Source organism: Hippopotamus amphibius, chromosome 12 (genome assembly GCF_030028045.1).
Source record: "Hippopotamus amphibius kiboko isolate mHipAmp2 chromosome 12, mHipAmp2.hap2, whole genome shotgun sequence".
NCBI lineage: Eukaryota > Metazoa > Chordata > Mammalia > Artiodactyla > Hippopotamidae > Hippopotamus > Hippopotamus amphibius.
Window position 1 is genome coordinate 1,768,773 of NC_080197.1, and position 14,957 is coordinate 1,783,729.

At 64.4% G+C, this 14,957-nt stretch overlaps 1 protein-coding gene across 2 annotated transcripts in view; it reads right to left on the bottom strand.

Annotated features, from left to right (window-relative positions):
* Positions 1-14,957, bottom strand: part of CDH4 (cadherin 4) — a 525,471-nt gene that overhangs the window by 36,806 nt on the left and 473,708 nt on the right. For both annotated transcript variants that reach the window (XM_057703942.1, XM_057703945.1), the window contains one exon: positions 13,655-13,827. In XM_057703942.1, coding sequence (XP_057559925.1) covers positions 13,655-13,827 — 173 coding nt within the window. The remainder of the gene's footprint in view (positions 1-13,654; positions 13,828-14,957) is intronic.

A 14,957-nucleotide genomic window follows, 5' to 3' on the forward strand; every position in this document is an offset into this window, starting at 1 on the left:
GGAGCCGGAGGGAGCTGCTGGGCCTCCCATCTGACCACAGGTTCACCTTTGCTGCCCAGGCCCTGCTTTGCACGGGCTGTCGTGGGGGAGGAAAACACACGGATCACAGCTCAGGAGCCCGCTGTCCCGTGTGGGCAGCTTTGCACTCAGGGTCACGCAGGGGCCATGGCAGACGGGCCTGAGACGGACGGCGCTTGGCTGCTGGGGCCTCAGCCGCCCCTCTGTTCCCAGCCCGGTCCTGTCGGCCAGCAGGGATCAGAGGTTATTCTTTGGGGACAGTGAAGACGAGGCTGATGGACAAACCCAAATCCAATCCACTGGGAGCCTCAGAACATGGAAACAGGGCCTTAGCAGGTAAGGGGAAAGTAAGGATCGAGACAGGACCACCCGGGTTGGGGTGGCCCCAATCCAGTGACGGGTGCCCTGGTGACAGAAGACGAGGGGAGAGGACACAGGGAGGAGGCGGCCACGCGAGATGGGGCAGAGGCCAAGGCCTGCGGCCGCGACCAGAAGCTGGCAGAGGCACAGGAGGCGTCCCACGACCCTCCAGAAGGAACCGGCACGGCCCACACCTCGGTATCGGGCCTCTGGCCTCCAGAGCTGGGAGAAGATGCGATTCTGTGGTCCGATGGTGACCAGTGCGTGGTCACCCCCAGAACCCTGTAATGGCCTCAGGCTCGTCCCTTCAGGCCGCTGGAGGCATCTGAAATACCCCAGCCTCACACTGGCCTTGCTCCAAGCAGTCGGTGAGCTCCCGCTCGGAGAGGCGTCCCCTGAGACCCTGTGGCCCCACCGTCCGGGCTCTGCCCGTCTGACCGCCCGGCGGGGAGGAGGGGCCTCCCCCCAACCTCGCCTCCTGGGAGCAGCCGCCACTGCAGGGGCCGAGCAGGAGACACGGGAGGACTCAGGCCCATGGCAAAGGGAGGCACTTAACCCGAGAAGAGGAAGAAAAGTGTCACTGTTGCCAAGTGACTCACTGCAAGTCACTCCTCCGAGCTTTCTTATCTCCTTAATCACGGAATCACAGCCTCTACACAGGACCTCAGAAGACATGGAAGAGAAACCACCTCGGAGACGCGGGGACACCTGCGTGTGTGTGTGAATCCCCGTGTGCACACGCCTGTGAATGTGCGCACGTGTGTACGTGTGTGCGTGGGTACAGACAGCCACCACTACAGGGCGTACCGACCCCGCTTCTGGGAGCTGGGTGTGTGGGGGGTCCTTCCTGGCCATGGGTGGGGGGCGGGGCGGGCAGGAAATCCACGGAGAAGGAGGAACAGGGGCCAGGACCCAGCGCCTCCCCGGGGGGCCTCTGACATCCAGGCAGCTCAGCCGGCAGGGGGTTGGGGGTCCCGGGAGCACCAGGGGGCTGCAGGGCCAGGCTCCGCTGTGGCTCTTGTTTCAGAAAGTATACTTTTCAGATTTAGTAACAGTCACTGTTTCCTCTTTCACCACATCCCCTTGTGGGGCGGTTATTGGAGGCCGAGGTGGGTGGGCAGGGCCCACGTGCACCCTGGGGAAGCATCCCTGGACAGGGACACCCTCACATCTTTACTTAGCGGGGGGTCTAGCGTGGTTAAGAGTTTTGATATTTTTATTTAAAAAGCCTTCCTCCGGGGCTTGTTTACGTGCGGCCAGGTGAGGGGGCGGCCAGGAGAGGGGGCGCCGAGGCCGTGCTGCCCTAGCGCCGCCTCCTGGTGACGTCACAGACCACACTCAGCATCCCCAGCCGCCCGCCCGCCCGCCCTGGGGTAGTAGGGGTGCCACACCCTCCCCATTTTGCAGGTGATCAGCCTGAGTCTTCGGGGGTCCGGGCTGGTAGCCGTGTGCCTGGGGCCGGTGGTTGGAGGCTCGATCCCAGCAACCCGCTTCCTGGGCCCTCCTGGGACTGAGAGATGAGCCTGGGCCCGGCTCCCGACCGACCGGCCGGCGTTCCTCCTCCCTGTGGGTTCGCCCACCCCAGCGGAGCGGGAAGTGGGGCGGAGGGGGGCGTGGGCGGCCGCGGAGGACGGTTGGTGACAGCCACTCGCCACCTGTGAGGGTGGCGAGCAGGTGCCCCCCCCGGCCAGCCCGGCCGCTGCCCAGCAGTGCCCCTGCCTGCCGGGTGCAGAGCCCCTGGAGCCGGGCAGCAGTGGTGCCGCAGTGAATTCATTAAAACGTGATTTGGCCATTTTCAAATTCAAGAGGAGGGAAGAAAACCGCAAGCGGGTGTCCCTGGGGTGTTTGCTCACCTCCCGGTAGCTCAGCATTTAAATTTTGCAGAACACCCATCAATAATGCAGCCGGCCGGCCTGCCCTAGAAAAGCATCAAAGATACCTGCCCTTCAAGCGCTGGGCCCTCCCCACGCGGGGCCCGCCGGGAAGGCGCGGCCAACAGTGCAACTCGGACCCACCGTCCCTGCTGCGTGGCCGGCCTGTCCCCGGTGCCGCGCGCGGGTCACTGCTGGGAGACGGAGCACACCGAGGGCCGGGCCTTCTGCCTGTATCTGCTCAGGGCCTGAGGACGCGACTGGGGACCCATGAGACAGGCCCTGGGGGCGGAGGAGCCACAAGGCTGATGACCTTGTGCATCGGAACGCGTCCCAAAAGGCGTGGGGGGTGTGGCCGCCGTGGGGACCTGGCTGCCGGTCCCGAGCAGTCACACGTGACGGACGCAAGTCCACGGCTAGGCGCGCCCCCGGGGAGGACGGGAACCGGCGCGCGGGCAGGTGCTGTACCTGCGTTCACCGCAGCGCCTGTCACAGGGGAGGCAGCCCCGACGTCCGCCGGCAGACGAGGGACTGAGCACAGCGCGGCCTGTCTGCGCAGCGCCGTGTGACGCAGCCGCAGGCGGCAGTGCCGCGCGGAGCCCGCCTACAGCGCCGGCGCGCCCCCGACGCACGGTGCTCAGCGCACGCGGCCAGGCCGCAAGGGCCCCAGGTCGACGGAAGCGCCCAGAGCATCCCCCGGCCCAGGAGGGCAGGGAGAGGGGGCCGGGCCTGGGGGATGGGAACGCCCTGGAGTAGACAGCGGGGGAGGTGCCCGAAGGAGCCGACCGCCCCGTGAACGGGTGCGCTTCCCGGCCCCCGAATGACAGCTCCGCCACAGGTGCCGCACCACTGCCGCGGGGGCCCCGCACGCCACAGCCCACCCTGGCGCGGCGCACCCAGCGGGCGCGGCCCGCCTTGCTGTCTGTCTGTCTCTTCCCCCTCCCTTTTCCTCCCTCCTCCTTCCCTGCTCTCCCTCTCCCTCTCCTGGACACGGAGGGCCGCTGCGCCCGCAGGATGACCCCTGAGGATTTTATGATGAGTGGGGAGAGGCATGGGGGGGTGGGGAGACATGGGAGGTTCCACCTGATCCAGGGAGATGCGGCCACCTCGGTTTCTCCTCAGGGCCCCGCCTGACCACCCACTGCAGGTCACAGACACACACACCCGCACTGCGGGGGCGAGGCAGCCGTGGGCGCACGCACACACCTCACATCTGGCCACGGAGGGGCCACGCCCCCTGGTTCTGGAAGCCAGGGGCCCCGTGGGGCCTGGGGCACCCCGTGTGCGTGTGTGTCTGCGTGGATGTGGGGGGGTTCCTGCACACTGCGGGGTGCTGTGAGCATCCCTGGCGCCCACCCACCAGAAGCGCCCCCAGTCACAGCTCTGACAGCCCCGACTGTCCCCAGACACGGCCAGTGTCCCTGCGGAGAAATCACCCTGGTTGAGAACCACAGCTCCAGGGGAGGAGACAGCCAATAAACAAGCAAAACGTGTCACGTCAGGTGGTGACAGAGGCTGTGCAGGAACCTAAGGCAGAGGGTGGCGGGGGCGTCAGCTTACAGGATGCCAGGCGGGCTTCCCAGCCAAGGGCACCCTCGGTCAGCGAGCCGGGGGGTATCTGGGGGAGGGATGTCACAGGCAGAGGGAAGGCTGTGCAGAGGCCCTGGGGCAGGTGCTCTCTGAGGCCAGGAGGAGGCCAGCGCGTGGTGGGGGCGGGGCAGCAGGAGCCTCGTGGGCTCCGCTCTGGGCGGATGGGAAGGCCGCGGTGACTGGACTTGCGTGTGGACAGGACTGCCTGCTGCTGACTGAGCACAGACTGTAGGGCGGGGCGGGGAGACCACCTGGGCAGGGGCCGTCAGGGTCTCAGCAGGAAGTGGTGGCCGCTTCAGCCCAGTGCCAGGGCAGGGGTGAGATGTGAAAAAAGGAAAAAGCAGGGGACCTCGCTGGGCCAGCCGGGTGAGTTTGTGGACAGGCTGGCGGGTGGGGGTCCCAGGGAAGCAGGCCGCCTGCCGGGTCCTACACGCGTCGTTGGCAGAGTGAGGGCATTGGAGTGCCCGTCCTTCCGCCAGGAGGTACACGTGCTCCTCTCCTCGAGACGCGTGGCCCTGCTCTCTCGTTTCCCACTCCTGACAGTGGCTTCTAAGAGAAGCAGCAGCCGGCCCAGGGCCTGGAGTCCGGAGCTGCCAGGTGGATGGGCCGGGGGCACCGCCAGGCACAGGCCAGCCTCTTGCCACCTCGGGTAAATCTGGCCCGGCATCCAGAGCCTCTGAACGCTGAGAGAATCCAGAAATCGGGATCTGTATACAAAACTCTGCTGCTTACACGGTGGCCAAGTTTAAACAACCACAACAAAAAGCCAATAAGAAAACACACCTGAGGCTGAATCTGTGTCCAGGCTGCCGGCTGAGACCCTGGGTCTGGCCGACAAGGACATGCCAAAGGCACGGGTGACATCCCTGCCCCTCCTTCCTAAGGAACCAGCCACCACGGTATCGCCACGCGGTGTCCACAGCTGCATCAGGAAAGCAGCCACGTGTGTCAATGAGTGGGTGTGGCCCTGTAGGAATAAAGCTTCATGTACAAAAACAGCTGCCACTCAGATGTGGCCAACCCCCGGCCAGCACTGCTCCGACCTCTGCCCACCTCCGGAGCCAGGAGGGGTCAGACCCCCGCGCAGGGACCCCCGCCTGCAGGACCCCGCACACCCCTCGCTCCTGCCCACGTCAGGGGTCAGAGTTGATGCCGTCTGCCTTGCTGTCCCCTGTGGCTGCACCATCCCCACTCGACACGCCCTCACCTTCCTGCTGCACAGGTGCCTGAGCCCTGCTCCGTCTGCATCAGCCCTCACCCCCCACAAACGTACAGTGAGGGGGTGGCCTCCCTGAGCCCCTGCCCTGCAGCCAGGCCTCTGAGGAAGAGGCAAAGGGGCGAGGAAGCAGCGGAGCCTTCCTGGAGGAGGCGGGCAGGTGTGGCTGGGGCTGGGGAGAAGCCGAGGCAAGGCGGGCGAGGCCCGGGTGGTCTGGCCAGGGCTCCCGTGCCGCCATCCCCTGGGGGCAGCCCCCAGCTACGCCCACGGGAGGCCCAGCCCTGGACCCGCCCGCAGGGTCCCTCTGCAGCCTGGAACGGTGAGCGCCCGGGGACAGCGCAGGCCCGCTTCCCCACCGCGGATGCCACAGCCCTGAGCTGAGGCTGGAGGACAGATGTGGGTCCCAGCCCGGCTCCGTGAACAGGTGTGGCTGGGAAAGCACCTCCTGCAGACACACCGTGTGCTGGGAGGCCCTGGAAAGCAGGCACGGGGCTGACGGCCTGAGCCACTCCCGGGTGTGTCCCGTGGGCTGCATGCTCCATGGGCTGCGTGCGTGGCTTTGGTGGCTCTGTCCTGTGTGGAAAGAGTCCAACCAGGAACTCAGCACAGACAGGGCCTTTTAGTTTGCATTTTTCATCTTTCTTTAAAGGAAATGCTGTCTTCTGCTTTCTCTGGGGCTTATTTCTTCCTGTGATAACATTAAGTAGAGGCCGGCAGGGAGATGGCGCCTGGAACGCCCTGGAAGTGGCTGGGAGCCAGATGTGAGAAGAACCCCACAGCCAGTGCCCGCACGTGCCCTGGACACTTGCGCCTCTGCGGGGCGGCATCCTCGGCGCAGGTGCAGCCCCGGCCCCCACACCCTGGTCACCTGAGACACTGCCCCGCACCATCTCAGTGCTTAAAACTCTCCCTGAAAGATGCCAAGAGAAGATCCCAGTGGGGTTTTTCTGTCAACGTCCTGCCCCTGGCGCTCAGGACTCTGGGTATGCGAGACCGTCCTGTGAGTCAGGAGACCCTCAGACAGCCAGGCGAGGTCAGTTCTGGAGGGAAGTTGGAGCCCAGAGAGCCTCCTCGGGTCACTTTTCTCCTTCCCTCTATTCTCTTTTTTGGGGAGAGCGGTGACTTCAGGGGTGAAAACCCAGTATGAGGTGCGTCAGTGGCATATTTGCTTCAACCGGTAATTTTTTTCTGAGACCACAAAGACACATTTGGTGTCTTAAAAACAGTGTTCAATAAAAATGATTCAAGAATTGGCTCCGAGACCATCACTGCCCCCCCACCCCCTGCTACAGTCCTACAAAGAGCTCGTTTTCTAGGAAAACACATTTTTGGAATTTCCCACGGGGCCTGTCGTGACGCGTCTCGTGAAGCGAGGGGTAATGCTTGTCTTGTCACCCAAGGACCATTTCCTACCTGAGCTGTGTCACGTGAGTAAATGCACTAAAGTCACCAGTGGCCACGAGAGTCATCGGCCCTGGAACAGAGCTGTCTTCACCACACATCACGCTCTGTGAAATCTTTCCATCCGATGAGCTTGTAGGGTGGAAACTCTCGAAAAATATAGAAAGGGGTTGGCTTTGCTTTCTTAGAAGTCTTGTGAACCATGAGATTGTGAATTCGGCCCACCGTGTCTGGGAGACGTTTCAAGAAGGTGTGCAGCCCGCGGCCAGCGGGCACGGGGACGGAGCGGGACGGCCTCCTCCCGTGGGTGGGCGAGCGTCACGCAGGACCACTCAGAAGCGGGCGACCAGCACAGAAACCCCCTCCCCTCCGGAGTGCTGCCTCCGTCCTGTCGGGCCATAAATATTCTAATTAGGAAGCAGGCAGGTGAGCAGGGGGAGGGAGGGCGCCTCCGACCAGGGACGCAAGAGACACTCAGCGCTCCCGTGTCATCCCAGGCTCTCCTGACATTTTAATCATGTAGAAACGCTCAATGTACACAGCGCTGCCTAATTAGACACGGCGGCAATTATGTTTGTGGATTTCCCCCTTCCTGAAGATGACTAACTCTGCCAAACAGGAAGCTGGTTCTGAAAGAAGCGCCTGCAGTGTTTCCCCCCCAAAGACGTGTCTGTTCACAGGGGCGGGAATCAGCGTCCTTCAAAGAGAAGAGCGGCGCTGCCCGCGGCCCTTTGTGGGTCAGAATGCGTGGATGGCCAGCCAAGCCACAGAAGCCGGGCCACGTGACACGTGGGGGGGGGCACGTGGGGGGCCACATGGGGAGGACGTGGCAGGCTGGGTACCAGCTCACGAGGAGCCTTCAGGGCGCCCAGCGTGGCCTCATTCCCAAACACGCAGCCAAGGCCCAGCAACGCCTGCTTCCGAGTCTAGACACACTGGCCACCACCAGCCAGGGGGCCCAACGTCCTGCCCACGGGAGCAGCTCAGGACAGAAAGAGGACAATGTAGTGGACGGTGTCCCTGCCATCTGGGCACGGGCTGCCCCGGAGGGCTTGCCTTTAGTGCAGTTAGTAATGCGGGTGCGTGGCACACAGTAGGTGCTCAATAAACACCTTCTCACTCTTGCCCTCTCCCACTGCCCACGTGGACGAGCATCTCCTCCGGCAGGCTCAGAGCGAGCCCCCAGCATGCATCCTCCCTTCCGTCCCACTGCTTGGCTCCAAGCCCAGGCCACCATCCCTGTGGTCCCAGCTCCCTCTGGTCCCAGGTCCCTGCGTGGCCCTAGACAGGCTGGGTGTGGCCACTCCCTCTGGGCCACCAAACCTCCAGCTGCCCCGTCCACACTGTGTCCTCATCTTAACCTCGTCTGACCTCGGCCTGGGGACTGAGCTGTCTCTCGGCCCCCTCACTGGACTAGGGACACCGGCCACCCCCTTTGGATCACATGCGTCCTTGTGAGGATGCTGCCCTGATGGCGGGAGGCAGGGGTGCTGGGAGAGAGGTCCACACATGTGATACGGGCCAAGCGGGCCCACAGGAGGGTGCTTCGGTCCCCAGGAGAGTGTCACGTGCACGCTCAGCGGCCGGGTCTCCTTCCCACTGGCTACTCCAGGGTCCAGGGAGGGTCTGAGATTCCCAAAGCCTGGACACGGAAGCCCCGTGGTACTTGGGACAGTTTTGGGGGTACATCCACGAGGCGATGTCAGACTGGCCCACAGCAGGAGGTGGCTCCCTCTTCAATTCTGGGCCCGTGTTACAGGAGGTTAATCTTCCTTTTTGAGATTGAGAGTGCAGAATCAGGTGGGGAGAAGGGAGGGGGTGGGAAGGCCTAGGGCGCAGATCTCGCAAAGGACACGCAGGCGGGGGGACATCTCACATACCCTGCCCCCCGCCCCCAGCCAAGGGACAGCCCAGCACAGGCTGAGCCCTGGGAGCTGCCTGCATTCAAATGTCAGCCTTCCCTTCCCTGCTGTGTGACTTCGGGCAAGTTACTTCCTTCTCTGTGCCTTGTCTTATCCAGAAACAGAGCCTACACTGCAGCGCCTGGATTCCTGAGCAGAAAGGGGCGAGGCAGCCGGCCGAGGGGGGCGGAGGCCTCGGGGCAGATGTCCAGATTTGGGACAAGCAGCGCTGGCCCTCTGGAGCAGGGCCCTCATGGCAGCGATGGCCTGGGCAGCTTGTGGCAGGAAGGGACCCCCAGCAGAGGAGACACGTCCACATGGTGTCTCTCCCACGCTGGACTCTGCAGGAACCGGGCCGGTTCAGTGAGAGAGGAGGGCGTCAGGGAGGCCTCCCTAAGGAGGTGACGTCTGGTGAGAAAACAGGAAGAACCAGACAGGAGGCAGACGCCTGTGAGGTGCTGGGGTGGGCAGGCCACGGGGAGGCGGGGCCGTGGGTGCCGAGGCGCGCGCGTCCACACCCTCCCTTGCTCCCTCTGCCCGGGCACTGCCCCTTCCCGGGCTGGGCCGTCCCCACGCGGCCCCCCCAACCCAAGGCCTGGCCACCTGCGGGGAGCGCGGCGGGAGGAGCGGCCCGTGGCTGTGTCACCCTGGCCCGCGGGTGCGCTCATTTGTGCAGATGGCGTGTGTTTATTTCACTTCACCTGCTTGAGACGCAGCAGCACCTGCTCCGGGCGGGGAGGTGGGTGGGGAGCTGGCGAGGGGCCTGTGACTGACCCGGCAGCTGCCCCGAAGGCGGGGGCAGGCCTCTGGGGTGGCACTGAGCCGGGCGGGGGCCGAGGACGCGAGGCCGGGCTGGTCCCAGCGCCTGCCGGTCCGTCCTGTGCCGGGCAGCCAGGTGCCGCGAAGGTGAGGATGGGACGGGAGGGTCCCTGGCCACTCTCACGCTGGAGCGATTCTGCAGGACCAAGAGCCTGAGGAAGTGGTGGCTCTGGACGTCCTGGTCTGCTCCAAGTGAGGGACCAGGTCGGGGAGGCTGGGCCTTGACGGGGGGGAGGGGGCTCCTGCTCCAGGGCGGGTTGTGCGGGGCGCCTGTCGCACGGAGGCCTCACACACGTGCCCCCACCTGCTCCGCCTCCCCGGACCTGCAGGGTGGCTCTCGGGGGCCCGGTCGCCGCTGTCCCTCCCCGTCAGGTGTCGCGCACACCGGGCTCTCCGAGAGGTGCCCCTGCCCCGACCTGGGCCCGGCGTGGGTGGCTGCCGCAGGTAGGTTGCCAGGCAGAGCGAACAAACCGGGGACCAGTCCGTTAAATGCGAACTTCAGACCCACAACTGACAACGTTTGGTCCGCGTGTGTCCCAGGCAACATTTGGGACACACGTACGGGGACCACGAGCTGTGTCCGTCTGCAGCTCAGATCCAGCCGGGCGGCCTGTGTCTCACCTGGCAGGTGAAGCCTCCTGGAGAAGGCCAGGAATCCAGGCTGGGGGGGCAGGCAGGGGGTTAACAGACGCACCTCAGGGAGGCCTTCCCCCAGCCTCAGGCTGCACACCCCACCCAGGTGCACTCACGTTCCCATTTCTGAGGTGAGGAAAACGAAGCTTCCTCGTGGCAGATAGCAGTGACCGTTACGGGAGGAGCCGGGGTGCCCACGGGGTCCGCAGGGCTGCCTGAGGCCCACAGATGTGTGCCGTTTGCCTTGCACAGGAGTTTTAAAAATGTCCACCTGAGGCCTTCCCTGCCGTCCGCTCCGCTGCGGCCCTGATGGGGCAGAGCCTCCTCCGGCCTCTCCACCCACCCCCCACCCCCCACTCCCAGGCATGCATTCTGGCCCCTGTCGGCATCCGGCGTTTCCAGCCCTGGCATGGGGGCAGGGCCTGCCTGGGCCCCTGGGGGCCCGCCTCTAGCTCCGGGCCCCTGCGACCCTGGCAGCGAAGAGCCCCTGCAGCCTCGCCTTTCTCATCTGGAAAGAAATGCCGCTGCTGGAACTCTCCCCCAGGGAGGTTCCGAGGACTAAGATGTGCTGACATGCAGCACACGGTGCCCGCCCGCACTGCCTTCTGTGGGGTCCCTGGGGCGCCCCGGTGTCTCCAGCAGCCTCTGCCCACGGCGGGAGCTCGGCACGTGCTTACAGAAGAACGGAAACGAGTAGCAGAAACGCGCGTGAACTGCTGGCGGGTGTCTCCGCCGCCTGCTGCTGCTGGCCGGCCTGTCCCTGCCTGTCCCTCCCGCCACATCTGCCTACTTGTTCGTAAATAAATGCAAACCAGGAGCAGCTCCGTCCTCCCTGCGCGGGGAAGCAGGGGCGCGGGGGAACCAGCAGCTTCCCTGAGCTTGCCCAGGGGGGCCTCTCCCTCCCGTACAGACTTCCAGAAGGGTCCTCCAGGGCCCGGCCCTTTGTCCTCTAGGCCAGGGGTCCCCAGTCACCGGGCTGCTGACGGCTCGGGCTCTGAGGCCTGTTAGGAACCAGGCCGCACAGCAGGGGGTGAGCCACGGCGAGAGTAGCGCTCCCCCTGCCCTCCCCATCGCTCCCCATTGCGCGTTACCGCCCCAGCCATCCCTGCCCGTCCGTGGAAGAACTGTCTTCCTCGAAACCGGTCCCTGGTGCCAAGAGGTTGGGGACTGCTGCTCTAGACACAGGCCCCGGACACGCCTCTTCCAGGCCCGACGCCGACGCCGCAGGGGCGGCTCGCTGAGTCTCCGGGAGGGAGCGGCGGGCAGCTCAGCCGCCCGCTCCCCGCCCGCGCCCCCTGCCCCTGCGTGCCACGCTCATCCAGCAGTGACCCGAAGCCCTTTAGAGGTGGCGGAGGCTGGCGAGGCCGTGCTGGGCAGTGGGACCTGCCCCCGGGAGGCGGACGGGCCCCTCTGCCGCCGGGCTGGGGCCCGAGGCTGCTGGGGTCTTGGACGTCTGGTCTCCAGAGCTGTGAGAGGATACACCTCTTGTGCTCGGGGCCCCGGCTGTGCTCCTTTGTTACCTCAGCCCTGGGACACGTCCTTCCCGGGACAGGGACGGGGCCTCCTTGGACGTTCCACACCGACCCAGCCCTCTGTGGACGGCACACGATGCTATTTCCTCATCACCCCACCACCGCCTGAATTCATTTGTCTTGTGAGGACTCTTCCCTCCTGCCTGTTTCTCCCTCCTGCAAAGCAAGCCCCACGCGACCAGGGACACCACCCGCATCGCTCACCGCTGTCTGCCCAGCACCCTCCGCAGTTTCCACCACAGAGGTGGTGCTCAGTGAGGGGTTTTGATCGAAAGGAGGAGCCTGCAGAGTGGGACCTGTGATGGCTTGGAACCAGCTAGACACGTGTGCAGCGTTCAGGAAAAGCGGGTCCTTAGTCCCAAAGAGGAGGAAATACTGATTCTATGAGCCTACAAAGCTCAAAACAAGGCCACCTCTTCTGAGAAGCCTCCCCTGATTTCTCCATAGTTAGTTTCATCTCATCCGCTCACAGCGACACCTTGTGGACACAATCCACTGTCTACACACGTGACCCACTGCACACACACATGACGCACTGCATATACATGTGATCTACTGCATATACACACATGGCCCACTGCCTACACACGCAATCCACTGCCTACACACGTGACCCACTGCATACACACGTGACCCACTGCTTGCACATGTGACCCACTGCATACACACATGACCCACTGCTTACACACGTGACCCACTGCACACACATGTGACCCACTGCCTACACACGTGACCCACTGCATATACATGTGATCTACTGCACACACACACACACACACGATTCACTGCCTACACATGTGATCCACTGCCTACACACATGACCCACTGCATACACACATGACCCACTGCAGAGTAACCACTTTGGTTCTGCTCCCCACCCCTGGCCCAGGGGGGGCAGCCACCCGTCTAACCAGCTCCACATCCGCCGGGCCTCACACCGCACTTCTGTCCACATTTGCTAAGTGAGGAAGGAGCACACGGGGCACCTGCTCGTGTTCAGGGGTCACTGCCTCAGCTCAGCCTTGAGCCTGGACCTCAGGCAGGAATTTCCTCAGAAGAATGCTTTCAGAGCTGACCATGGAGGAGGACACGTGCATGGATGTGCGAGAGCGTGTGTGAGCGTGTGCAGTCATGCCCAGGCCCCGGCGTACCGTGCTGCTCTCCTGAAAGGTGTGAAGACACCCTGGCTGAGGCTTCGGCCTGGAGAAATACTGTGGTACAGTCGCCTGGGGGCAATAGGGATGCCCTCTCTCCTGGGGCAGGTCGGGGACCCCAGGTGGGGAGAGACGGGGGATGGTTCACCTCCCTGACGGCCCACCCTACATGGCGTCACTATTTCCCCCGAGGGACCACCTCCCCAGCTAAGGGCAGCAGGTTTCCAGAAGCTGGACGGAGCAGCTCCTCATCCCAAGGGCCAGCTGCAGGGCCGCGTCCGTGCCGAGTAGGCACCCATCATGGTCCCGGCAGGGTCCTGGGGCCTTGCTGGACCCTCTGGTGCAGGAGATGGAGGGGCCGGGTCTGCCCGAGACCTGCTCCGAGCCCCGGGGGATCTGGCCCACCGCCCCCATCGCACAACTCCACTGACGTTGGTCCAAGACAATGTATTTACACTGTGCAACTTCAGCCCTGCCGGGCACTGTCTCTGCCAGGCCTCACCCAGCGTGCCTCCCACCCTGCACGAGCCCACTTCACAGACAGAGACGCTGCGGCCGGCATTCAGAGGTGTCCCCAGACGCGCCCACGGCCACACAGCTGGCCAGGGCCCCCTCAGCCGAGCCCAAGCCTGTGTGGACCCTGGGGCCACCCTGCTTTCTCTGAGCCACAGCTGAACGAGCTGCCTTTCCCGTGGCTTCTCCGTCCCACCAGATCACCCGAGCGCAGCCTCGGAACAACCCAGGAATTCCAAGAGGGGCACCTCATGTGCTTCCCAGAGACGGGGGCGGGCGGCACGTTCCAGACTACAGCCTGGCGTTTACTGCTTGGGGGTGGGTGGGGGGACAACCTGGCAACACAAGTCCTGGCAGCTGAGCTGAGTCCGAGGTCCACAGCTCCCCAAACTAGCCAGCATCACTGGATGTGGACACTCAGTCTGGAAGGGACAACCTGTCATCCCCTTGTAGCCTCTGCCCTGAAGAGCAACCCCCAGCAAGGAGGCCCTCAGATCGAGGTGGGGTCTCCTGGACCCCGAGGTTGAGGCCGGCGGGGACGCACCACCTGTCCAGGTGGGACCACGTGGCCCAGTGCCTGAAAACGCCCTGTACCCAGCGGGCAAGGTCCCCCTCCCACGCCCCTGCGCCCACGGCGCCCGCTCACCTCTCGGTCCAGGCCGGCCGCCACCGTCACGATGTCCCCCGTCTCACTGTTGATGGTGAACATGTTCTGGGAGGGGCTCTGCGGGCTCTGGGTCAGGATCCGGTAGCGCACCATCCCGTTGGCTGTGGTGCTGTCGTCGGCGTCGTTGGCCGTGACGGTCATCACGTAGGTGCCTGGGGCAGAGACGGCAGCGCACGTGGGATTCGCCTGCCACACCCGCCCCGCTCCCCGCACGCACGGCAGATGCCACCCGCCCTCACGTCTCCCTGGAGGCCTGCCAGGCCCGGGGGAGCGCACCTGTCCCTCCCGGCCCCGCACACTCCTGCAGGACCGCCGGAGGGTTTCTCCCCGGGCTCAAGGCTGCTCTGAGGTCATCTGCTCCGACTTCATCAGTCGGAGGGTGGGGGGTGGGGAGGAGGAGGAGCCACCTGGGGACAGCGGAGCCCGCACTCAAACCCCAGCGCTCTCCCTCCTGAGCCGCCCGGCCCCCGGCTGCCCCGTGGAGGGCGGCGTGGCGGGGCCTCGGCACGCGGTAAAGAAATAGGGCTGGGTCACAGCAGGTGCGTGACAGGCACCTGAGGAGGCTGAGGAGAGCCGCCTCGGGGGGAGCTGTGCACACGGCGGGCAGGGGTGGGGGAGCACACGCGGGGAGCACGTGGGATGCGTATCCCCCGCGTTGCCGAGCCCAGGGCTGCTGAGCCGCCCACGCCCTCCTCAGCTCGGTGCCCGTTTCCCATCCATGTGCCGGGGTGGGGTCTGCAGGGCACACCGCGGCACAGTCCCCCGCCTCCTGAGAGCCGCACGTGGGGTCATGTTGGCGTCCACCCTTCCCACCGCGGGAGGCCCTGGTTGGACAGCACACCCCTCCCCTGGCCACAGCGACCTGGTTAGCGGCGGGCATCCTACCCAATCAGAGCCCGTGACCAAGGAGGAGGCACTTGCTGGGGTCACTGGGAAACCCACGTACTGTCCCTGCCGCTGGATTTGGTTGCGTCAGCGTGTGAGGTTGGGGCGGCGGTCACTTTGTGGCCACAAAGAGGGAAACTGAAGGACAGGGCCATCTTGGAGGAAACAAAGCCAAGAGGGGCTCAAGTGACAAGCTCTTACCAGGCAGCCCCTGGGTCAAGGGGCACCTGAAGCTGTTATCGCTATACTTAAAAAGATTAAGACTTTTTTTTTTTTAATAAAGCAGTTTTAGGTTCAAGCAAAATTGAGGGGAAGGAATCTTACAGACTCTTTGTACACCTGAACCAATATAGTCCCCTTAGTCTGAGTTTCCGTGGCTTGTAACCCAGAGTTCTGA